General features: G+C 45.9%; 1 protein-coding gene across 1 annotated transcript in view; it reads right to left on the bottom strand.

Moving 5' to 3' along the window:
- Positions 1 to 9,405: 9,405 nt before the first annotated feature.
- The window catches only part of MARCHF3 (membrane associated ring-CH-type finger 3), a 154,326-nt gene continuing 138,075 nt past the window's right edge, over positions 9,406 to 25,656 (bottom strand). The window contains exons 4-5 of the mRNA XM_068980866.1: positions 16,065 to 16,274; positions 9,406 to 9,815 (exon numbers count right to left, since the gene is read on the bottom strand). Of these exons, the coding sequence (XP_068836967.1) occupies positions 9,657 to 9,815; positions 16,065 to 16,274 (369 nt within the window). The 3' untranslated portion in view covers positions 9,406 to 9,656. The remainder of the gene's footprint in view (positions 9,816 to 16,064; positions 16,275 to 25,656) is intronic.

Raw genomic sequence — 25,656 nt, 5'->3', positions numbered from 1 at the left:
TAGAATTCCTTGTGCTAAAAAGTAGGCCCTTATTAGTTACCTATTTTGTGTATAGTCGTGTGTATGTCAATCCCAATCTCCCAGTTTATCCCCTGCCTTTCCCGTTGGTAACTCTAAGTTTGTTTTCTACATCTGTGACTATTTCTGTTTTGTAAATAAGTTCATTGGAACAATTTTGTTGTTGTTGTTGTTAGATGCCACAAAGAAGCGATATCACAGGATATTTGTCTTTCTCTGTATGATGGGGGGTTTTTAATGTGCACCTTGCATGCATGTGTGGGTCTATGGGAGTGTGTACTTTCTGGTTCACAATTACTTTTAAATTGTTAAGTGAGTTCTTCTCTAGGAGAAGAACCCCATTTTTGATTCTTGGTCTAGGTGTTGTTAACTCATTTTGGACCCAAAGAGGGTTTGATTGACAAAGCTTTCTCCTCATCTTGCCATTTGGGTGGCAAGTCTCTGTTGTACGCTGGGACCCACTAGGCACATCCTCCTTGTCCCGGGTGGGGATAGGTCAAACCACGAAGCAGTTGGTCTTGCCTTGTGTAACAGCACTAAGAAAAATGACCAGGCTTGACCCTGCAGCCTCTGATTCAGGCCCCGCCTTGGTTTCTGTGTTCTTGCGAAGCCTCTCCCTCCTGCGGCACTGGCTTCAGCCCTCTCTCCCTCAGCTCCCTGTTCCCAGCAGAGTGGGGAGGCCTGTTAGAGAGTCTGTGTCAGGCAGCTGTGCCCTACTTTTTGTTTCTTTTTTTAAACAATTTTTTTACAATGGAAAAGTTTAAACCTGTATAGAAGTGGAGAGAATAGTGTAATGAACCCCATGTACTCAGTTTCAATAATGATCTGCTTCCGGTCAGTCTTGTGTCTTTTATAGGCATGTACTCTGCTCTGCTACCCAGTGGAATCTCAGATATTGCACAACTTCTCCATAAATCCTTCAGAATGTAGTGTGGAAAAACTCGAATGAACTTTTTGGCCAACACAGAGACAAGGGTTTATGCTTATATTTATAAGCATAACCATCATTCTGTAGTAGTAGTAGTGAAGTCCCTGAGTCATGTCCGACTCCTTGCAACTCCATGGACTGTAGCCCACCAGGCTCCTCAGTCCATGGACTTCTCCAGGCAAGAGTACTGGAGTGGCTTGCCATTTCCTTCTCCGATCATTCTGTAACCATACTTAAAACAATTCCTTAATACGATCAAATATTCACTGTTCAAAGTTCCCTGATAGTCTCATAATTTAAAAAATGTAGGGGTTGTCTGAATCAGGATCCAAACAAGGTCCACATCTTGTATTTGTTGATATCAGTTTCTCAAGTCTGAATGAATTACCCACCTGCAAGTGTCAATAGTGATGGTGCTCTTTGCTGTTAAATGTCAGTGTCGTTTAATGAACTGTCGATCCCCCTCACTGCTGTAAACTAATAGCCAGCAGTGCTTGATCACACGCAGGTTCAGTTTTTTGCAGGAGTATTTCCCAGTTCCTACCTCATCACATCAGGAGGTACCCAGCGTCAGATTTTCTCCTTCTCATGATGTAAAGATCCATCTGTGAGTCTGGGTGATGAGGGTCTGACTTCTCTCATAAAGTGCCCCATCAGCTAACGGTTTTGGCACCCGCTGATGATCATTAGGCACATCGATGATTTCATTTAGATTCTGTCATTATTTCTACATTTTTAAGGTGTAAGTCTTCTCTAAAGAACTTTCCTTCATCAATTATACCCCAAGGTACAGAGGACACAAGACATTTTTTAAAAAAGCCGTTATCGGAATAATGGTTCAGTTCTTTAGCACTCTCCAAAGGTGGAGAGTGGCCAGTGAGGTGGTTTTTTTTTTAGCATCATTATAAACTTGTGACTTTTAACATAAATGATGTGTAACAATTCAGTGCAATCTGATTCTCTGTGCTGCTCATACTGTTTCACCTTAGGCTGGTGGGAGCCTGTTTGGGTTTTATCCTCTGTCCTCTGGACATGACCACAGGAGTCCCCCTTGCTTTCTGGTATGACAAGGTGCTCCATCTTCATCGTACACTTTCCCTGTCTCTGACCTAGACTCAGACATTTCTCTGAGAAGACCTGATTCGTCTTAGTAGGAAAACAGTACGTAGAAACCAGTTATGCCCAGTTTTTGAAGGCTTTGCATAAATGAGCTTGTAAGAGATCTCTATACACAGAGGAGACCCAAGTGGTGTGCAGGGGAGTGACCGACAGCCACTGCATTGTCCACCAGGTTCATTAAACAAAACAAACCCCACCTGAGCTCCCTTAAATGGAGTATGATTTTGCAGACCCTGCCTGAGTATGATTACCAGCCTTCCTCCTGGGATGAATTAGATATACCCACAAGCATTCAATCTTTTCTAGCCCTTCCGTGAGCACAGGCTTCTGAGAGGAGATGGTCAGGCTGAGGATTCTCCAGTACTCTGTGCTTTAAAGGCTGCTGAGGGCAGAGCAGCTATTGTTCTGTAAGACCAGCCAGGCTGCCCCACCCCTTCCAGAGTGGTGCGTACACGCCCTCGGACAGGTTGTTGCACACACAGACCTAACTCAGGATTGCTAACTTTGTGGTGAGATGTCCATGAAGCCTGGATCCTGTGCCCTCACAGACTGCAGAAGAGATCCAGTGGTACCCAGACGACAGAGTCTTAGATCACTGCCCATAGACTCTCTCTTCATCTTTTTCTGTGGTCTGGGGCCAGGGTGCGGGTAGCCCCCTTGCTGCTGAGAGGTCTTGCAGAGGGTAAGCTCTGAGCCAGTGTCCCGTGGATGTCACCAAACTGCCTGGTACCTTCAGCTGCTAAGCTGGAGGCATCAGATATAGTTGGCCCTGCATTTACTCAGCGGGGACAGTGAGAAGAAAGGTACATGATAGAGAAAAGCCAGTGACATTTTCAAGCTCTGTAGGAGTATATTTATATGTTAGAAAAGTTATTTGCAAATTTCTCCAAAGCCAGTCTGAGCTTCCTGTTTAAGGGGCGGGAAAACAGTTCTAGTTGCTGTATGATGCCTCTCGCCCGCTGTGGGGCCACCCACCATCACAGGCTTGCTCAATGCCTCCTGGCCTCGAAGGGCCTCCATGTATTAATAGGTCTGTGATGGGTGTTCTGCACAGTCAGCTTCCTGGTCACTCCTAGGCATTTTCTCCTACAAATCTTCAGATTGACTTTAAAAAAATCTTAACATCAACAAGGCTTTAAGCTTTATCTGAGAATAAAATGCATTCATATGTCTCCTAAGTATTAATTATTTGCAGCTGGGTTGAAAGTCACAGCTACCTTCTTGCTTTGAACCAGGAGGGGATGGAGTGGGGAGGGGGAGTAGGCGGTCATTCGCTTTTCATACAGGAGTGGCCCACATGCCACAGATCTTTTCCTGCCAAGCACTTCATCACTTATTGTAAACCCAGGGCCCCCAAGAGCCAGGAAACCAGCTGAGGTTACTCAGGATTTTAGAATAAAAAAGGGACCCAAGACTTCAGCAGTGAGGTGAGATCTAGCCCAGATCCCCAGTATATGAAGCGGAGGTAAAGTGGCTGGGTGGGGCTGGGGTACCAGGGCCAAGGTTGTGGGCTTTCTTCCGGTGCCCTGTCCCCTGCAGCAAGCCAGGGCTCCAGGAAGGGCCTGGCCACCCACTAGGACAGGAGAGAGATGGCTTGGAAGGGGATCCACAAACTGAGAACAAATGCAGAAGTCAGCAAAGGTGCAAGTGAGAGGATAACAAGCGTTCCCTTACACCAGCACTAACCAGTGAGAAATTAGAATAGAAAATCAGACATCACTTGTCGTACCATAACAACACAACTGTAAACTATTGAGAAATTTAACAAAGGACGCACAAGAATTTACTGACATTTAGAGCTCTATTTTCAGGATGGAAAGAATGGCTGAATAAATGGTGTTATGTTACGATTATCATATGAGATTGGCTAAAAACTGTAAAGATTTGTAAAGATTGTAATTTTCATGAAATTGTTGTGTAAATTCACTACAATTCCGATCACAAGTCCATCAAGACTTTTAAAATGACTTAACAAAATTATTCTAAAACGTATACACAAGAATAAAAAGCCTGTTCCCAAGTGACTAAGTCAGTTTTGAAAAACAGAGTGAAGTTGGTGGGGGGCTGGGGAGGAACTGCTATTTCCTCTAGATACTAAAGCACATTATGAAGCCATTAGTAAGAAAAACAATGAGGTAACAAGGGAACAAGACAAAAGGGTTAAAGTTGCACACTGAGTATGCAAAACCAGATAATGTTTATATGGAAGAGGATACACCATCCAGGTGACACCACAGGTGAATGAAGAAAGGGAGACTGTTTAGAAGATGGTGATGGCAAATGACCTACCTTAGGGAGATAAAGTTGGATCCTTACGTCAAACACAGAGGAACTCTAGATCAATGGAACACCTAAAGGTGATCCATAAAACCATGAAGATAAGGGAAGAAAGTGTGGGAGACTATCGTTGTGATTTTAGAAAGAGGACTTCTAAAATGTAAATAAGATGACCCATAGTACAAAACTCATGAGGTTGAGATCACTAAATTAGAGGGTTGTTTGTTAGGTAACAAGGGATGAGGTTGTTGTAAGGATTAAAGGAGGTAATTTTCAAAGTGCTGAACAGTGCATGGCTTGTGGGAAGTGCTTGACACTATACACATTTGTGGAATAAAATAGAATAGGGACCCATATTGGCTCATGGTGACAGAAACTGTGTCATGAACTAAAATATATGAACAACTCAATTCTTTGCACCTGGTGCCCACAAATGAGATAAAATAAAACCTCTTATAGGTCCATCTATTCATTTCCTTGATGGGTAACTATGGCCCAGTAGGTGCAAAGTGTATCCAAAAAAGAAAAAAAGAATTTTTCAAAAGGAAGTAAAACTTCCTGAGCCATCTCCTTTTGCTATCTTTGTGCATGGAATTCAGAACCTCTAAGAAGGCACTAGCTATATGAGCTCAGTGACTCACGAGTCCCTCATTTCTGGGAACTCAGACAACTGATGGACTATATTTGTTTTCCTCTGTAGCGCGAGATCCAGAACTGGCACATTTTTCATCTGTGATGAATTCTTAATTAGCCATAGGCTCCAGTATCAGGAAATGCCAAGTTAATTGAAATCCACGTGTGATTCAGAGATCTCAATCAAGTCAGTCATTTCAACCTCCAGGAGCATCTCTCACAGTTCTTTGTACTCCCAAGCACAGTGTGCTGGATAAATATGTGTTGATTATTTAAAATTAATCCCTCGTCATTTTTTTTTAATCCCTCGTCTTTCTGAAAAGGATTTAAAACTCTTTATGGTTCTTCAAATCATTGATCAAAGTTGTTAAAACCCAGGCAATCAGCCTGACGTTAGCAACAGCGAATAGAAGGAAGGTGAAGGAAGGGTGCTGATGTTCATTCATGAGCTGCCTACTGGGCACTTTCAAAATCCTATAAGGACTGTCTGCTACTGCTACTGCTAAGTCACTTCAGTCGTGTCCGACTCTGTGCGACCCCATGGACGGCAGCCCACCAGGCTCCCCCGTCCCTGGGATTCTCCAGGCAAGAACACTGGAGTGGGTTGCCATTTCCTTCTCCAATGCATGAAAGTGAAAAGGGAAAGTGAAGTCGTTCAGTCATGTCCGACTCTTAGCGACCACACGACTGCAGCCTTCCAGGCTCCTCCCTCCATGGGATTTTCCAGGCAAGAGTACTGGAGTGGGGTGCCATTGCCTTCTCCAGAGGTAGGTGTTATCCCCATTTTATAGATGCAGAAACTGAGGCCTACATAAGGGGGAACCCTTGCCCACAACCCAGTGCTGGTACACTGCAAACCCAGGGTGACAGACTCATAGCTGGTCCTCTCCCGCTCTGTCCCACCGAGAAGCAGAGTCAGGCTCACCCCAGGGCAACTCAATAGTGAGGGAAAGGCAGAGTGGCCCAAAGCCAGCTTCTTGACACAAAAACTTTCATAAAGTCAGAAAAGGTAGATCGTGGGACATAATAGAAATGACACATTTTGGACAGGGTCTGCAATTTCCCGGGTTATCATTATCTAGAGCTGATTTCTCATGACTGCAGCCTTCGTGGCATGAAGCCTCTGGCTGGCAGCCTGCAAGATCCTGCATGTGCTTGGCTGGGAGGGATGGTGTCCAGCCAGGTCTGTCCTGGTCCCAACATCTCAACTTAAAATAATCCTGGACCCTGTCCCCATCCGCTGGCTCACTTCCCATCCCCCTTAAGCCATTCTTAAGGCTTCAGAATCATAACCTGTAAATCTGTTCCAGCCTGAGCTCTGCCCACCCTATGGCTGGTCTGCCAGGAGCTTCTGGGAAGACACTGGATGAAAGTGGAGGGGGAACATGTGCCTGTTTCCTTCCCTTCCTCCTTAGGGTCTTCCAGCCTGGGACTCTTCCTGGGAGGACAGGATGAAGACAGAGGTTTCGTGCACACCAGGCCTTTCTGTGAGCTGCATGGAGCTTTGGGACTAGGCAGACCCAGGTGGGGCCAAGAGAAATCCAAGGGGAGGGAGTCTCCAGCTGGCTGGGGCCAGGTAGCTGGGCTGCCCATTCACTTCCATATTCTTTGGCTTTTCAGCATCCTCAGATGAGTTACTGGCCCAGCCACGTGCAAGTGGCCACCACGGTGCTGGGGGTCCAGGGAGGGAGACCTGTACATGAAAGACAATTACAGGCAACTTCTAAGTCAAGCTACTTATGTCTCCTTAATTGGGTTTCATCTGAGCTCCTGCTCAGTGCTCTGAGGAGCTGGAGGATTCGGGTGCACGCTCTGTGATCCTGTCCTTCCCCAGAGGAGAAGCCGCAGCAGCACGCTGGTGACGACACATGGGGACGGCGAGAGTGCCCTGGACTTGTTCTGCTGTTCCTTTCCCTCTGGCATCGCTGCTGTGACACACATTTTTCTCTAAGATTCTCAAGGAGAGGATACAGCAAGGGGTGCTGAGAGAGGACTGTGTAAGGGGTCAGAGCAGGGAAGCAATGAGCCAGCAGGATCCTTTACCCGCCTGTGTCTTTTCCTGTTTCAAAAAGAAAGAAGCAGAGAGAGAGAGTGTGTAATACAAGGCTGGCCAGGCCACTGGTAACCCAGACAGCGCCTTCATGCCAGTCAGGAGTACACTCAGCTTTAGAAGATGCAGTGTGGCTTGGTGACAGATGCAGAGCCTGGACCAAAGCTCCCACGGCCTCTGTCCTCTTGGCTGGTGTCTTGTGCTTATGGCTGCAGTTCCCTGGACTCTCCTGCCTTGAACGACCTCCGGGTTAAAGGGCCAAGAGAGGATGAAGTGTCTTCCAAGAGCTTTCAGAATCCCAGATGGGCCCTGGTGCTGAGGGAGATCAGTGTCTCACAGGCGGAGGCTGGGTAGGGAGGCATTGATGCTTCTCTCAGCTGGTAAGGTGTCCTGGCCACCACCCCACGTACAGCCCACTCCTCACACATGAACTCTATTTAATTTCCTGGGTGGAGATGCCCATATAGGGAAGGGGCGTGGCCCAGGCACAGTACCACCTTGCCAACCTTTCCGGGTCTGGAAGCCCCAGCAAGCTGCTGGAACCTGTCTGCCTTTGCTATTTGGCTTCATTCATATCTCATGAATCAAGACAGCAGGGATTTTCTGCAGTCAGCCTCAACAGGAAATGATCCTGGGAATCTGTTGCTTCTCCCTTAATTCATGGAAAACACAGAAAGGACAAGTTCCTCTCAGGAGTGTTTGTGCCACTCAGTTGAGCGGTGTCACTGGTTCACCTCACAGCTCGGGGACCGAGGCTGGGTGGACGTCGTTTATCAACGATGGTACAGGGATGCAGTTTGCAAGCTACCAAGTTGGACTCTTGGCTCTGGAAATTTAATGTGTGACAGCTGCGTGAAGCCAGTGGTGTCCAGCATTTTAAAAAGGTCAATTAAGAAACGGCTGATGGCGGTGCAGCTCATGACAGCCCAAGGGGGTGAGCAGGGCCGAGTAAACAGAAGGGCTGAGATGTATATTACTGGAATTGAAGTGTCGAAATGAAGCGTGGTGGGGAGGAAATCTATTATCACAAGCCATAAAGCACATCTGAGTTTTGCAGCGGAAAGCAGTACAGCTGTTTCCCTCCCCAGACAGCGCAGGGAGCTGTCTGTGAACGGAGGGCTTGGCAGACAAAGGCGACACCTGCCTGGCTCGATCACTCTGCAGACAAAATTGTTACCCTCCTCACTGCCTGTTCTTTTGCACCTCCTGGAGGAGCACAAGGCAGACGCTGAGGTGATAGTCACAATGTGGGTCATGTTCCAGAAATCCATATTTTAAGCATTCCTCCAAGGCTGGGCTCCACCTTCTCTTCAGGGCATGTGGGTGAGTGAGCGGACGGGAGCCTGAGTGCCACCGTGGGTAAGTACCTTTCCCCAGACCCACGTCTGCTCCCTGGCTTCAGTGGACACCCAAAGGCAGGGAAAGTCTAGACCTTTCACATTGTGATGGATAAAAGAGGGGCTCCTTAGAGGAAGCCTATTTCAGCCTGTGACAGAACTGGCTCATGGTTGGGGGAGGCACTGCATGGGGCTCTCTTTCAGAAATCAGACAAAGGGGTCTTAAGACTGCTCGGACAGGCTTTTTTATTTTTTTGCTACATCTACCTGTCAAGCTAGAAATTCAGCAGAGCAATGGAGTGCTAATTGATATGCAAAACAGGTCCAGAGTTCCTAGAAATGTCTAATGATCCTCCAATTCATTGTGAATGCAGAATTAAGACCCGCACTAAGTGAAATGGGAGTAAGAACACCAACCTTTTTGCTTTCCTTTCTTTTTCTCTTTCCTTTTCATATCTACTTTGGGAAGCCTCACAGGTTTTATGATTAAAAAAAGATAGTATAGCCATCAGTGGGGTTTGTCTTTCACACACTGGGTATTTATTATTAGAAAATAGCTTCTATCAGCTGTCAGTACCAAACAAGTTGAAAGGAGCGTGCTTCTCACCATAAATTGTTTTTCTCCTTAATGAAGTTTAAATAAACAGTTCACTGTGGGGAGAGTTGTCACGCCTTTTTTTTCCTTTAAAAACTGAATAATTAAATGGATTTTAGTATAAAACATCCTTCAAATATGACTTGTCCTGCAGTTATGCTGTCCCCTTGAGTAAGGGACTTGGAAGAGATGGAAAAGACCACTCAAGCTATCAAATTACCCCGAAGAATCTACAGTAAAAACTGAGAAACAAACCAATGAACCCAAACAAAACCCATCCAAACCAGGAAACCAGTTTTAACATTGGCTTTTCAATTTTGATTATCATCTAAGTTTAATATATATATATATATTTATATTTGAAATAGTAATAAAAAAGGAAGAATTGAATTGCATCCTTAGCAGGACAACCTTCCTCACATGTGAAAGAGGTGTTCAGAAAATTCCATATCTGCTAAATAAACATGTTTGGCAGCTTAGCAAATATCATATGATTGCAGCATCCATGATTTGAAGTCAAAGAGCATTCTCTTTCTTCGGGCGGAGTCCGTTGGTTAGGGCGATGTGATTACATGGCTCTGGATGTTCTTCGACCCACAGGCTTGAGGAAGGGTTTGGGAGTGGCTCAGTGCATGGCCCCAGTGCAGAAACTTCCAAACCCCAAACAACAAATCAACCACCCAACCAAACACACAAACATCAAACAATTGTCTCCTTTGAGTTCCTCTTGACAGAGTGGAGGCCCAGCAGGGACTGCTGGTTAGAAGGGATGTTGACAGACTTTGGAATGAGGAGAATCACCCTCTGATTGGTCCGACGCCATTCGTTGTACAATCGACAGTGGTACCTAAATGACACCTGGGGTTGGGAGAGGAAAAACAAGAGAAGGTTTCAGGTAACGGAAGCTGGTTATCAATTCAAACAACCTATGTGCCATTTAAAACAGTTCCAAACATCAGTACAGCTGGGCAAGAGCCTGGGGCAAAACTGCTCTAGCAGGTAGTTGCGTGCTGAGTCTGAGGTTCAACCAAAGAGCACTCATGCCCTGAACACAGGGGCAGGGCTCCCCTCATGCCTTTTCATACTGGGTCAAATCACAGTAATAATAGGAAATGAGGTTCCTCCTGAGCCTGGACTTATTTTCAGAGCAGGGGTTTGGACCCCAAAGGAGAAGAAAGCTGGTAGGGGGCTGTGGGCAGAGCAGGTACAGCGCCAGTCTTCACGCAGCGGTGGGACTTTTGGTCATCGAGTTTCTCTCTGTTAAATGAGAAGGATGCCAGGGCTTCACACACCCTTCTGTAGGTTGGACACTGCACAACTCAAAGGACCCCATGCACAGTATGACAAGAAGGGCACGCTTCATACTGTGATAGGGACAACCTGCACCACTGTACTTGGCAGCACCTGTGAGCGACCCCCACTGCCCCCAGCTCCATGGCTTCCAGTGGAGAAGCTTCAGCGTGGGCACCAGCTCCCCCAAGGAGTTCTTCCTGAGCCAGCGTCTGGACCCACCTCAGCATGGCAGCAGTGCCCTGTACACCACTGGCCTGATCTCTCCCTCTCCCTGCACTAGAAGCGTCTTGTTGAGGGCGGAGGCTTCTGTTGCATTCATCTTTGCATGCTCTGCACCTGTCACAGTGCCTGGTGCTTAGGAAGTTGCTCAGTTAAGTTCACCGAGTGAATGGATGAGTGAATACACATCCTGTACCTTCTAACTGCAACACCACTTTTAGACTTGGGCCTCTCTTACACAATACACGACAGCACGAGCAGTAGATGCATCATCAACTGTGACATAACTGTGCCCCCAAAGTGCTTGCTTCTGGTGTAAATATACTCGAAGAAGCTTGCTTGCTTCTATGGCTTGCTTTGGAGAAGACTGGAGAAAAGCGTTTATCAATTTTCCCAAGGAATTCAAAGAATCAATTCTTCTGAAGATGTATAAACTGCCTTTAAAAGTGGAAGTATAGGTTCTAGTTTGAGTATATCTAGATGTCTAGGTAAGTGCTGGCGAAAAAGGCGCCCATGACCTCAGGATGACAAATTATTCAAAGTACAGAGTGTTTAACCACCTGGGGTAGCTGAGTCATGCTGACCCTAGTACAGGGTCCCTGTTGGCCAAAGTGGACTGATCCTATGGTTTGAGCTCAGTATTTCTGGAAGAGAATGCAGACTCTTGATCAGAAAGGGCCTGTCTTCATGGAAGGATCATGAAATCCAAGGCCACTCACTCAAATTTCCTAGGGTAGAAAGCAGATGCCACAGACAGAATGCCAGAGACATTTCAGTATGAAAACGTAAGCTCTTAAACTCACACAGATGTGCTTTTCTCCAAAAGGCTCTGAACATGCCAGAGTGGATCAGAGGTTTTGGGTTTTTTTCTTTTTCTGTTTTTAAAGCTTGATTCTCTTATATCTGTTCTGTCCTGCTGCTGCCTGGTGCTACTCATGAAGGTAAGAGGCAGGCTGGAAAACGTGCTGATCAGGGCAAAGGGCAGGGAAGGGGTAGGAAACAGACAAGTACTAAACACGAGCTGGGGCAGTACAAGAAATCTGGATCTGGAAATATTACAGGAAAGCTGGATTTGAAACCTAGTCCCTCCGTCGGGATGGTGATGAACTGCGCATGTTCAGTAAGCGCGGGCACAGCGGTAGCTGCGCGCAGTAGGAGGCAGGCAGTGGGATACCTCGTTTGTAAAATGTGAATAATGATATCAGAGATAATGGATAAAAAGCACGCTGCACAGTGCCATTGCCACATGTTAGTGTTCTAGGCCTGTTATTTCTGGCGGGTTAAATCTGAAAAGAAGATAATTTTGCAACGCTCCTTCTTAGATACAGGAAGGTGGGGGGAAAAAGAAAAAGAGAGGTTGGGCTATTTCCTCTAAAGCCTTGCTCTCAGTGTGGCCATGAAGGATGTACCACCTGGGAGCTTGTTAGAATATAACAGTTGTGGGCTCCACCCAGACATAGGGAATCAGAGCGTGCATTTTAACAAGATCCCCAGGTGATTCGCATGTACGATCAGGCCTGAGAAGCACTGCTTCGAGGAACTGGGAGTCCAAGCCTTAGGAGGTCTCTCAGTTCCTTGGCTGCGAAGTACAAAAATAAGACCCACTTGTTCAGACAAACAAGTGAGACCTTACTATGCATTCATCTATCTTAACTGCTGTTCAACACCACGGTCTGCAGGCGAATTCAATCAATAAGAAAGCATCATGTGCAGATGACGCTGCGTCAGAGACAATGAAGGCAGGCGCAGAGCACAGGGACCACGGGTCTGCAGTTGCCCTGGCCTTGGTCTCTAAGAGCGCCAGGACACTCCCTCCCCTCAGTGGAACAGAAGAAGAATAAGGCAGGTTTGATTTAGAGATACAAAGAGGCAGTGAGGGAAAAAAATAAACACAGGGAAAAAGAAGCTATGGCAGTAGTAACACTGGGATCTTCAGTTAGATCTTTACTAAATTTCTGAGGTTTTAAAGAAAGAGGAGGAAGAAAGAGCACAGGACCACTATTCTAAAAACTACTCTTTATGGGATGGGTTTCTTGAAGTGTCTTCATTTTTTTCATCCAAAGGCTATTTATTAACCTCCGGCCACAGGGAAGGTCATGTGCACGGCACACAGAGGGCTGGCACGTATTAGCATCACCTCTCCCCAAGAGGCTTCCCTGGCGACTCAGCAGTAAAGAATTAGCCTGCCCATGCAGGAGACATGAAGATCCCCTGGAGAAGGAAATGGCAACCTACTCCAGTATTCTTGCCTGGGAAATCCTATGGACAGAAGAGCCTGGTGGGCTACAGTCCATTAGGTCACAAAAGAGTCAGACTCGACTTAAAAACGAAACAATAGCTCCCCAAGGGAGGTGACTGGCTGAGGCCGCACGTTTGCTGTGAATTCATGGCATGATTTGGGAAATCTCATTAGGAGTTTTGATTCTGCCCTTTCTCTTTGGAGTTCATGGTGTGACTGAAGCATATGGATGAGGCCAGGGCGGGGGAAGAATGGGGCCTGACCTCTGATCTGTGATGGTCCTGTGGAAGGCAAGAGGTCGGTGAGGGACTGAGTCAGCCACACCGGGTCTTGCCGGACACCCTTAGGGTGTGTCTGAACCCACCGTGAGCCTTGCCAGGACAGCATTCTATTCAAGCTTTCCCCTCTGTAAAGAGAATTTAAATGATTGACCCATGGGACTGGGAGTCAGCCAGAAGGGCTGGATCATTCATTCCTTTCATCTGGTGATTTAATCAGTTGCCACCGAGACTCAGTAGATGGCAGGACCTCCTGGGGGGGTGGGTGGTCACTGCTACACTGGGCTAATGCAGATCCTCTGTGGACACTTTCTGAACTCTTCACGTGGACTCAGTTCTCACCTACTTGTGCCTGTCCACGGACTTCAAATGATTTGTGGCATGCACAGCGATGTTTCCGGGGCACCTCTTCCCTCCAGCTGTCAGGGTGGAGGTGACCGAGGTCTTGGCCTCCTGGGTGCCAGACACCTGTGTGTGTCAGAGGAGCGGATTCCAGAAGGCAGAACTCCCTGAGTCTGTCAAGCCTGGGCCCCGGTGGAGGCGCTGAGCTCCAAATGCACCTCCGAGCAGAGCGGGTGTGGGTCCCTCTGACAGCACCGGCGAGGCCCTTCTGGGAAGGATCCTCTGGGGAGAGCCGGGCTGGGACTGACACCGTCCTTCGTTTATCTAAGACATTTTCACAGCATATTCTCCTTAAGTTTGACAGCTTGTTTACAATGGGTTTCTGCTGGAGGGCAGTTTCCAAGTGCTGTCAGCTTCTGAATTAAGGCTCTTGCCAGGCCCGCTCAGTACAGCATTTATCTGGGAAGGAGTTAGTCTAGATTCAGTAACCTATTGCTGAGCTGTGGCCGCTGTGAGTTTTTCACACGAAAGGGGAGGAACGCCCGTATTTCCCTCCAGTTGCTCTTCGTTGTATAGAGAGGGGAGGGAGAGTGTGAGATGGAGGAGCACAGCAGCTGGGGGAGAGAGCCCATGCCTCTGCTGGGAGCCCCATGGATGCCCCCGAAGTTATCCCACCTCATCCTCACAACAGTTGAGCCAGGGGTCGGCGGAAGGAGAGGGATGATCAGAGAGGTTAGGGACCCTGTTTGAAGTTACACAGCTATTTGGATGCTAAACCTTGGGTTTAAACACAGAGCCTTTGGATTCTTGAAGGCATGTGCTTTTATTCTATTCTTTTTTTTTTTTTTTTACCATGGAGTGCTGCCTCTTGGCAGCATTTCTAGAGTGGAGTATGTCATCAGTCTCCCGAAAGAGCCACTCCAGGGACCTTTCCCACCCAAACCTTCCTTTCACCTGAGATGAGAGATGAAACAGGATAGCATCCATTTTTCTGTAGGTAATCTCTTTTTTCTTTCCTTCTTTCTGCCCACTCCTTCCTCTTTTTTTTTTTTTTTTTCCTTTCCTGTTAGGTAAGTGTATGCTTTACAAAGCAGATTTTCAAAAAGGCCTTAACCTAATTTGCATGTCCAGCGTTTAAGACTACATCTTCATTCAACCTTCATCTTAGGAACTTGTACAAGAAAAATGAGAGACTAGCAAACTTCCAAACACGGTAAAACTTACACTTAATTGTTTTCCAAAGTGCTCTCCCACATATGCTTTCACATCAATCCCCTAAGGCCAGAAGAAGCTGGTAGGATGGGTATGACTCTCATCCCCACTTTACAGATGAGGACACTGAGGCTCGGAGAGGCGAAATGACTTTTCCAGGGTGGTGCAGGACTTAGACAGTAGTGGACAGACAATTTAGTTTCTTATTTCTAATTCTCTTCCCACAACACTGTCCTTGCAGCTTCTGAGTCAGCCTGATTGCTTGATTCACAGTGAATCAAGACACAGTTTAGAAGCGTAGATGTTTAGAGGAGATAATTAAAGTTTTGACTAAGGGCTTTATTAGGCTGGAAAAATGAATGCCTCCCTTAACCAGAAGACTCCCATAAAGTTCCAAGCACCGAAATACTCCTTATGTACCCAGGCTCAAGTCATGCCCCTTTTACTGAGACTGAAATGCATCCCCCACTTAGCATCTGAAACTCTCACGTGAGAGGAGGCACAGAGCTGGACAAGAGGGAAGGGCAGTGAGCAGGGGGTTGTGGTCAGCGTGGTAGGGATGGCAGCCGGTGGCACAGGGCTTGGGATATAGGGTAAGGGAGCAGGTGTGAGCACCATAAGCTTCGCATGCTGACACTGTGCTGCAGAGATGGGAATGGGACAGCCTAGACAGGAAACACATATTGAATAACAACAGAGCGTGCTCGCATTCGAGATGAGCAGGCACATGCCAGGAAGCAGGGGGGCCCGGTTTCTGAAAACTGTCTAGAGGACTATGACATTCTTCCCTGCAGGTCTCACAGGGAAGCATCAAGAGAGAGCAAACGCTGCCCCCTCTTTGTGGGCGCTGCCAACTGATACCCAAGCAACCATGAGGTTAATTAAAACAATAAAAAACCAGAGAGGGTTAAAATTTTTTTCTGTCTATCCAGCAGGAACACTTATTGGGAAATGGTTTTTCTTTAGTGGTAGCTTCTCAGCTAGATGAATTAGTGGTTTTATGGGCAGCAGAATCAATGTCCCAACCCAGAATAATCAGCAGGCGAAGTGCATCTCCTCATCCAACAAAGACTTTAGGCCTTGTCAGGACGAACGAAGAAAATAACCAGCAGGAGGATTCATGATCTGTGCAGGCAGCAACAGCAATAGCGGCCAAGCGCGTCATTCATCATGTACATCATATACCACAATCCTGGCAAAAGTGAGGAGCGTGAACAAGAGAAAGAAGATGCCAGGCCTGCTCACAGAGGAGTGCCCGGCTGTGAGAGGGGAGGAATGCCCAGGGTGTATGCCTTTGACTGGTGAACTCTCAGAAGCTGGGGCTTTTTCTTTGCTTCATCTGCTCTTCCCAACAGTGCACATACATGTACATACACACATGCACCCCGAATCACTATTGCCAGCACTTAACGCTCTCGTGCTTCCAGGCAGGTGAGATGAGCTACAGACAAGAGGGAAAGCCATGCCAGGTGGGTGCTGCCAGCTCCCACCGGCTGCAATCCCCGGGCTCCGGGCCATACTTACTAGTGTCCAAAAGAGGTAAATAGTGAAGAGTGCAACAGTGAGTGCAATCAGTCCGACGGCTTCGAGCCGACTGCTAAAGTGCAGGTGGTCCACAGCGCCCCGCAGGCAGAGCCAGCCCGAGATGGTGGCCAGCGGGGTGATGAACAAGAAGCACACCATGTCTCCAAACAGAGTCCGCTTCTCGTGCTGGGGGCCTGGGTTTCTGAGCCACTGCCGGGGGAAGGGAGACAGAGAAAAGCAGGGACAAGGTTAAACACCAGGGAGGGGTGGAGACATGCTACTCTGAGGTTGTATTTGTCTTCAGCATCTGGAGAAGGCACTTCTGACCTGTTCTGAGATTACGTGGAAGCAGTAAGGGCTCATTCCTAGCCCTGTCCCATCAATAGTAGTGATGATGATAATAGTAATAACAATAAAAGCACCCTTGCTGTAGATGTCCTGCTGGTTTTGAAGAGTTCAATGATTATTATGAATCACAATGACCCTATGGGGAAGGCAGAGAGAATGTTATCTTTGAAAGGTAATTGAGGTGCAGGAAGCGCTGTAGTGTGCCAGAGCTTTCCTGTGTCGACCCTGGGAATGTGTGCAGGAAAGGGTTAACTTAGTATGCCCACGTTGCACCCACATTGCTCAAATCCTGCACATTTCCAACACCTGTTTTTTTTTAAGATTGGCTCCTAAGAAAAGAGCTCTGCTGCTGCTGCTGCTAAGTCACTTCAGTCGTGTACAACTCTGTGTGACCCCATAGACGGCAGCCTACCAGGCTCCCCCGTCCCTGGGATTCTCCAGGCAAGAACACTGGAGTGGGTTGCCATTTCCTTCTCCAATGCATGAAAGTGAAAAGTGAAAGGGAAGTTGCTCAGTCGTGTCTGACTCTTTGTGATTCCATGGACGGCAGCCTACCAGGCTCCTCTGTCCATGGGACTTTCCAGGCAAGAGTACTGGAGTGGGGTGCCATCACCTTCTCCAAAGAAAAGAGCTCTAAATCCTTGTGATAATGTGCCTGATAAGCGTGTTTTTGTATGTCTGAGGCCTTGGGCCACATGCTGCCAGGGTAAGCAGATAGTTTATGCCAATGGTGTGATTTATGTTGAACACCTATTTTTGCTCCAGGGGCTGGAGTCTGAGTAGCTGAGGACTTTCATGCGGGCACTGCATATCTTATGTGACTGACCCTAATAAATGCCCTGGACACCAAGGTTCGGGTGAGCATCCATGGTTGATAATGCCTTGCACATGTTGTTATAAACTACTGCTATAAAGATTAGGGGCATCTGTGTGATATTGCTGGGAACAGACATCTGGGAGCCTGTGTCTAGTTCCTCCTGGACTTTGCCCCAGCACCTTCTGCCTCTGTTGATTTTAATTGGTATCCCTCTGTTGTCATTCATTGTAACCATGAGTATAAGAGCTTTTCTGGGTCTTGTGAGTCCTAGTCAGTCACTGAGGGTGGTCTTGGGGAAGGAGACTCACCTTTACTCCATGAACTCCATAATCCCCCTTCCCTTATATTTTAGGAGCCTAGATCTACTTAGGACTGTCTCTGACATCTTAGACTTCCCTGGTGGCTCAGACAGTGAAGCATCTGCCTACAATGGGTTGATCCCTGGGTTAGGAAGATCCCCTGGAGAAGGAAATGGCAACCCGCTCCAGTACTCTTGCTTGGAAAATCCCATGGATGAAGGAGCCTGGTAGGCTACAGTCCATGGGGTTGCAGAGTGGGACATGACTGAGCGACTTCACTTTCTGACATCTTAATTGTGCTACCATCTTGACTGAACCAATTCCAAAAAGGGTGGGGAAAACATCAGCTTGTTGAAAGACTAGAGATGAGCATTCCCGCAGGATAGGAACAAGGCTGTCCTCCCACTTGGGGAATTACTGAGTGTCTGCTGAGATGTTTTCCATAATCCATCTAGGAAAAGTCATGCTTATGTATCGATGTCAGTTATCATATTGGTGACAAGGCCAGGTTGCTTTCCTTCAGATTAGCATGGAAACATGCCCAAGTAATTTCTCATCTCACTACCCCAGCTAGCAATGACAGAGGCCAAGGAGTCCAGAGAAGGAGTCAGGTGAGGTGGGAGAGACGCTGGCTGACGGTCTTCCACCTCTTCTCAGGGGCCAGCAGTGCTGTGGGCTGCTGAGAAGTTACCCCAAGGGGCCAGCACAGTGATTCCTTCAAAACCATTGATGGGAGGGAAGGGACCAAGACAGGGGAGACTGGAGAGAGGGAAGGCTATACTCAAGGGCAGACCCAGAAGACATGGGAGCTGCAAAGAGGGTGAGGGAACCAGGAAAGAGCTGTGTAGAGGCCAGCAGAAGCCTCAAGAGTGAGCCCAAGAGGTGGAGCTCAGAGGGACAGAAGGCAGTTTGCTGTTCAAAGAAGGAGCAGACTTTCCTTGAATGTTTGCCTGAGGCAAATAGTAAAGGGCCCCCAAATGCCTAAATTATCCCTTTCCAGTGACAATCCACTTTTTAAATTAATTAAACTTATTTGGCTGTGCCAGGTCTTAGTTGTGGCACGCACAACCTTTGGTTGTGGCGTGGGGGATCAAGTTCCCTGACCAGGGATCAAACCCTGGCCCCTTGCATTGCGAGTGCAGAGTCTTAGGCACTGGACCACCAAGGAACTCCCTGACATTCCACTTTAAAAACGGCCGAGATACTGAAAGAAGTCACCTCAGTTCAAAAGTGGACCTGGATAAATATTAAAACATAGATAATGGGGAGTTGGCTTGTCTGTGAACATAAACAGTGTTATAGAATTTAATACAAATACCAAAACGATCAAGTGCAAACAGTAGTAACCTCACTACGTGTTGTCATGCTACCTCAGACATCTCAGCAGCTTCAAAGAAATTCAAAGAGCTCTTAGTAATTAATGTTTTCTTATCTAAATACTGGCAATATTTCTGTGAAGTGGAGAGTAGCAACGAGATATTGTTATCCCTACTTTACAGAGGCTCAGGAAGGGAGAATGACTGCTCTGGGTGATACTGAGAGGGGATCAGGGTCTCTCCACTCTTGTTCGGACGTCCTGCCAGTGAAATGTTTAAAAACCGAAGTGGCAACACATTCAGAAATCCAGATGCTTAAACACTAGTGCTGACCTAGCAGCAACCTGACTCCCCCAGTAGCTTAGATTTTCCCAGGAAGTAGATCTGGGAAGCTGGCCTGTTTTTCTCTGTGCCCCACCCCCCCTTGCTGGAACATAGTAGGTTCTCAATAAATTTACGACAGGTGCACAGACAAACTTACTTCATTGACTAAGACCCCCCTGCACCTCCCCAGTTTCTGTTCCTTGGGAATTCTGAACATGTTTTATGAAACCTAACTTAGCACTTTATGTAGCAGAAGGCAATGGCAACCCACTCCAGTACTCTTGCCTGGAAAATCCCATGGACCAGGCTGCAGTCCATGGGGTCGCTATGAGTTGGCACGACTGAGCACCGTCACTTTCCCTTTTCACTTTCCTGCATTGGAGAAGGAAATGGCAACCCACTCCAGTGTTCTTGCCTGGAGAATCCCAGGGACGGGGGAGCCTGGTGGGCTGCCGTCTATGGGGTCGCAGAGTCAGACACAAATGAAGTGACTTAGCAGCAGCAGCAGCACTTTATGTGGCCCTTGACACTGCTCACTGAAATGACTCAGGTATGCAAGGAGGTGATTATGGATCACTGCAGAACTCTGCCTGATGCACAATAAACTGCAGAGGCAAACTAGACATTCCTATTGTTTGTTCCCAGTTTCCTACTTTCTAATTGTTCTTTGACCTTCTATATTCCTAAAAAATTTCCGGGTCATTTTTTATGTCTATGACCACCAGGACTGGATTCTGCATATTATTAACACTATATATATATATATATATATATATATATATATATATATATATATATATATATATGTTTTTTTTGCTCACTTTACTCTCTGTGTTATTTGAGTCATATTTAGGTATGAAGTTCTTTTTTTAAAATCAACTACTTAACTGATTTTTGGCTTTGCTGGGTCTTTGCTGCTGCACTCGGGCTTTCGCTAGTTTCGGCAAGCGGGGGCTAATCTCTGGTTGTGGTGCGCAACCTTCTCATGTGGCGGCTTCTCTTGCTGGGGAGCGCAGGCGCTAGGCACGCAGGCTTCAGGAGTTGCGGCACGCGGGCTCAGTAGTTGTGGCCCATTGGCTTAGTTGCTCTGAGGCATGTGGGATCTTCCCAAACCAGGGATTGAACCCATGACCCCTTCTTTGGCGGGCAGGTTCTTAACCACTAGACCGCCAGGGAAGCCTAGTATGAAGTTCTTCAAATAGGTACTGTTATGTTAAAATCTGTGACTTCTTCAGAATCCTAAGTATAATTTATCTCTCACAAATGCAGGCCCGTGAATAAGACCACTAGCAATATCTGTTGTTGAGGAAAAATTCGCCTTGTGCCACGGTAAGACCCTCTACCAGTGTGTCCAAAAAGTTGATACAGGATATTTAAACAGGGTTTGTAACAGAGAGAATGAGATTTTGCCTCAAGTTCCAGCAATAGAGGATTGTCTAAATACAACATGGAATTTTCTTAAAACAGACTTCTATGGAGTAATCTCAAGTGATAATGTATATTTTGTATTTACTGGCATGATATATTGCTGAACAAGAAAAGAATCCTACTAGACAGAATTAAAGTATGATCCTATATATGTAGTGATGAACATTTATACGTATATAGACGTAGTGAATTTACATAGACAAAGACCAGAAGGATCCTAGCAAAACAGTTGCTGTTCTTGGTAGTGGAATCAGAATGGTCTTTAACTTTTTTCCTTTTTGTATGTATATTTATGTTTTTCTAAAATGAACATGGATTACCTGTGCAGTTATGTACAAAACATCCAGAGAGAGAGAGGAAAGGGGGGGTGGAGGGAGAGAGATGAAGAGAGAGGAGGAAGTCAGGCGAGGCAGGTGTTTAGAACACAGCAAACTATAGCAATAAAATAACCTATTATTGAGTCAAGGCTGGGGCAAGCCAGTGCTAGATATTTGGAGTTTTTTGTGCAATAGCTCATTGAGTCTTCACAATAACCCTGTGAGGATTCCTAACATTCTCCCCATGTTACAGATACAAACACTGGGGAACAGAATTTAGCAATGTACCTAACGATAGGTAGCAAGGGTTGAGATTGAAACCAGCCTCACTGGTCTGATCCTTGCTTTCCATATTTATGTTTTCTTTCTGCACCAAGTGATATTTGCATGTGTGCATGAATGAGTGTATGTGTATGTGTATACACCTGCACATGTACACACGAGATGTTTTGCAGATTTTCGGCTAGGTGGGACATGGTAAGTCCTGCTGTTTTCTTGGTACATCACGTAACTGAATGGTTGGCTGGCCAGGATGTTATCATGGTAACTTTATAAAATTTGCTTAGGCTGCTGTTCTGTTCTATGTTAATTCTTCTACCACTCTACAACATTCTGGGTGTTTAATCTCAGCTACATTATCATGCATTTTAGCTTAATTCATAATAGCCAAAAGATTGATCTCAACTATTGTTCAATTGCATCTTTTGCTTTTTATATGTCTTCTGCCTCTCTCTTACTAGTTGTACTTATTTAACATAAAGTATTATCCCTATGTGTAGTAGCATCTTTGTGTCCCAAACATTCAGTACAGAGCAGACAGAGGCAGAACGGCAGGTTTGTTTGTATGCCCAGTCACCCCACTGACTTGAGGTGGCCCTTACCTTTATATCACTGGCATTTTATAGCACATTCAGCATTCGGAGGCTGAATGAATGACAGTAACTTATGTTTACATGTCAACTCAGGTCTTACAATATGTCAAGCACTATCATATCTGCTACATGTAGTAATTTATCCACTCTTCAATAACCTTTGAAAGAGGTACCATTATTAACATTAGTATTTTATATTAATAGGGAAACGGAGGCATGCAGAAGTTAAATAAGTTATAGAAGTTTGACCTTGTCTTGATCTACGTAGTCTAGCTCCAAAGATTGTGCTCCGATTGTATCTTCATTCTCAAAAAATAAAAAAGGTGGGGGTGTAGGAAGGGTGCGTGGATAAAGGGGAGAGGGGGAAGAGGTCTGCACCTTAACTGGTTTTATTACTGCAAGAAGGAATATTTACCTATTATGGTTCCCCTGGTGTGCTCAGTCATGTCTGACTCTTTGTGATCTTGTGCACTGTGGCCCACCAGGCTCCTCTGTCCATGGGATTTTCTAGGCAAGAATATTGGAGTGGGTTGCCATTTCCTTCTCCATGGTTCCCCTGCAGGGAAATACCAACTAATTTATCCTGCTGCTTGTGGAAAGTTTTTGTAGCTAAATAATCACCTTTTTTTTTTTTTTGAGGGGTGTCTGTGCAGCTTGTGAGATCTTTGTTCCCCAACCAGAAATTGCACCTGAGGCTCTTGCAGTGAAAGCTTGGAGTGAAATCACTGGAGAGCCCGGAAATTCCCTAAAATGTCATTCTTAAAGAGTCTTTAGTTGGACCTTAGTCCTCAGCTTGTACTTGGTGGTTAGTTGTATTTTTAAGAGCAGAGGTCAGTGATGGAGAATGCTCATTTGTATGGCCTCTTTTGCCTTGGCAGGCCCACCTACATGGCTGCCAGGGGATATGTGGGCAGCCAGGGGCACCTTCCTGACTTTTGTTCTCTGATTCCATCATAAAGCAGAGAGATTGTACTGTTGAAAGCCCTAGCAGTGAGCTGGCTTTTTTTTTTTTTTTGGTGGGGCTCTCATTTCAATCATTGGCTTGTTCCCAAGTGATGAGATTAATCCACTCTTGGAAATAGGTACAAAAGTCAACCAAACAACCAACCAAATGAAACACAACAGAAACCTCCACGGTAATAAGCAGTGTAGGGCCTGAGACAGCAGAGGGAATTGAAGCAGCATTCCACTGCCAGGGACACAGTGTCATTCACTGGCTGTAAATGGATATCCAAGCTGAGCCAGGCACTAGTGGTTATTTGCAAGGTGGGTTAACTGTGGGTTCAGTTCTAATTACAGTGTCAATTTGTTAAATCCCTTACTGCTGGGGAGGAGTGAGGGGGTACAGTGCTATAGGACATTAGATTCTGCCTCCCAGATTCTGAGTTAATCGGCTTTAATCCCCAAGGTGGACAGGACATTTTGCAGGTCAGTTTGTACTGGAACCAGATTACACTCTGGTGGCTAATAGCTCCGATCGATTACAACCTTCCCCATGAATCTCCTTAATGAGAAACCATCATGAAAATGAAAGAAACTGATAGGAGGGATAATAACCGATAGAACCATAACAAATTTATAGGGTAGAAAAACAGAAAAAAGAATGCCTGATCTCAGAATGTTTACTCACTTGGGTTTATCTGCCAGAGTGTCTCCTGTTAATCTGACACTTGGTAGACTTATTCACCAAGTGCTTGCCTTTCTTGGCACAAGGCTTCTTCTTGAAGCCCAACACAACACAGCCTGCACTGAGCTGTCTGGCTTGCCCAGAGAGCTGCAATGGGAAAGGTGCAGTGCAAAGATCAGAAGACATGTGATAGGTCCTCGGCATAATTTAGAACTGAAGATGAAACTAAAAAATCACACATTTTAGTTAACTTGAAACATATCAGAAAACAAAACCAAACAAACTCCCACCAGTGTTTTAAGTCCCTGAACTTTGCAGTCTGTCAGTGAATTTCCAGGACAGTTGAAGCTGCTCAGAAGGATATTCTGACTCCAGGGAAGCTAAGGAGATGCTCGCTTCAAATGTCCATCAACCCCGGCTGCAAGCAATGCACCTCAAACGAAAACTTCATAGATGATTTGCTCATGACCCTAAATGCCAATCTCCAGCCTTGGCCTCTCTCCAAAGCTCCAGATGTGTATATTTAGCAGGCTACTCCACAGCTCCACTTACATGACTAGTAGACAACTCAAACTCCCTAGACCACTGGGGAAGTCCCCAAAGCTGAACACTTCATTAAGCATGGACGTCATCAACAAGAGAGTCCAAAATGCAGTACTTGGAAGCAATCTCAAAAAGGACAGAATGATCTCTGTTCATTTCCAAGGCAAACCATTCAGTATCACGGTAATCCAAGTCTATGCCCTGACCAGTAATGCTGAAGAAGCTGAAGGTGAATGGTTCTATGAAGACCTACAAGACCTTCTAGAACTAACACCCAAAAAGATGTACTTTTCATTATAGGGGACTGGAATGCACAAGTAGGAAGTCAAGAAACACCTGGAGTAACAGGCAAATTTGGCCTTGGAGTACAGAATGAAGCAGGGCAAAGGCTAACAGAGTTCTGCCAAGAGAACACACTGGTCATAGCAAACACTCTCTTCCAACAACACAAGAGAAGACTCTACACATGGACATCACCAGATGGTCAATACTGAAATCAGACGGATTATATTCTTTGCAGCCAAAGATGGAGAAGCTGTATACAGTCAGCAAAAACAAGACTGGGAGCTGACTGTGGCTCAGATCATGAACTCCTTATGCCAGATTCAGACTTAAATTGAAGAAAGTGGGGAAAACCACTAGACCATTCAGGTATGACCTAAATCAAATCCCTTATGAGTATACTCTGGAAGTGAGAAATAGATTTAAGGGACTAGATCTGATAGACAGAATGCCTGATGAACTATGGATGGAGGTTCATGACATTGTACAGGAGACAGGGAGCAAGACCATCCCCAAGAAAAATAAATGTAAAAAAGCAAAATGGCTGTCTGAGGAGGCCTTACAAATAGCTGTGAAAAGAAGAGAGGTGAAAGGCAAAGAAGGAAATACCTTCAGAAGGATATACCCATCTGAATGCAGAGTTCCAAAGAATAGCACGGAGAGATAAGAAAGCCTTCCTCAGTGATCAGTGCAAAGAAATAGAGGAAAACAAAGAATGGGAAAGACTAGAGATCTCTTCAAGAAAATTAGAGATACCAAGGGAACATTTCATGCAAAGATGGGCTCAATAAAGGACAGAAATGGTATGGACCTAACAGAAGCAGAAGATATTAAGAAGAGGTGGCAAGAATACACAGAAGAACTGTACAAAAAAGATCTTCATGACCCAGATAATCACAGTGGTGTGATCACTCACACTCATCTAGAGCCAGACATCCCAGAATGTGAAGTCAGGTGGGCATTAGGAAGCATCACTACGAATAAAGCTAGTGGAGGTGATGGAATTCCAGTTGAGCTATTTCAAATCCTAAAAGATGATGCTGTAAAAGTGCTGCACTCAATATGCCAGCAAATTTGGAAAACTCAGCAGTGGCCACAGGACTGGAAAAGGTCAGTTTTCATTCCAATCCCAAAGAAAGGCAATACCAAAGAATGCTCAAACTACCACACAATTGCACTCATCTCACACGCTAGTAAAGTCATGCTCAAAATTCTCCAAGCCAGGCTTCAGCAATACATGAACCGTGAAGTTCCAGATGTTCAAGCTGGTTTTAGAAAAGGTTGAGGAACTAGAGATCAAATTGCTAACATCTGCTGGATCATGGAAAAAGCAAGAGAGTTTCAGAAAAACATCTATTTCTGCTTTATTGACTATGCCAAAGCCTTTGACTGTGTGGATCACAATAAACTGGAAAATTC

The sequence above is a fragment of the Capricornis sumatraensis genome, chromosome 9, assembly GCF_032405125.1.
Source record: "Capricornis sumatraensis isolate serow.1 chromosome 9, serow.2, whole genome shotgun sequence".
Taxonomy (NCBI): domain Eukaryota; kingdom Metazoa; phylum Chordata; class Mammalia; order Artiodactyla; family Bovidae; genus Capricornis; species Capricornis sumatraensis.
The sequence above is the reverse complement of the archived record's forward strand: the minus strand, read 5'-3'. Positions and strand labels throughout refer to the sequence as shown.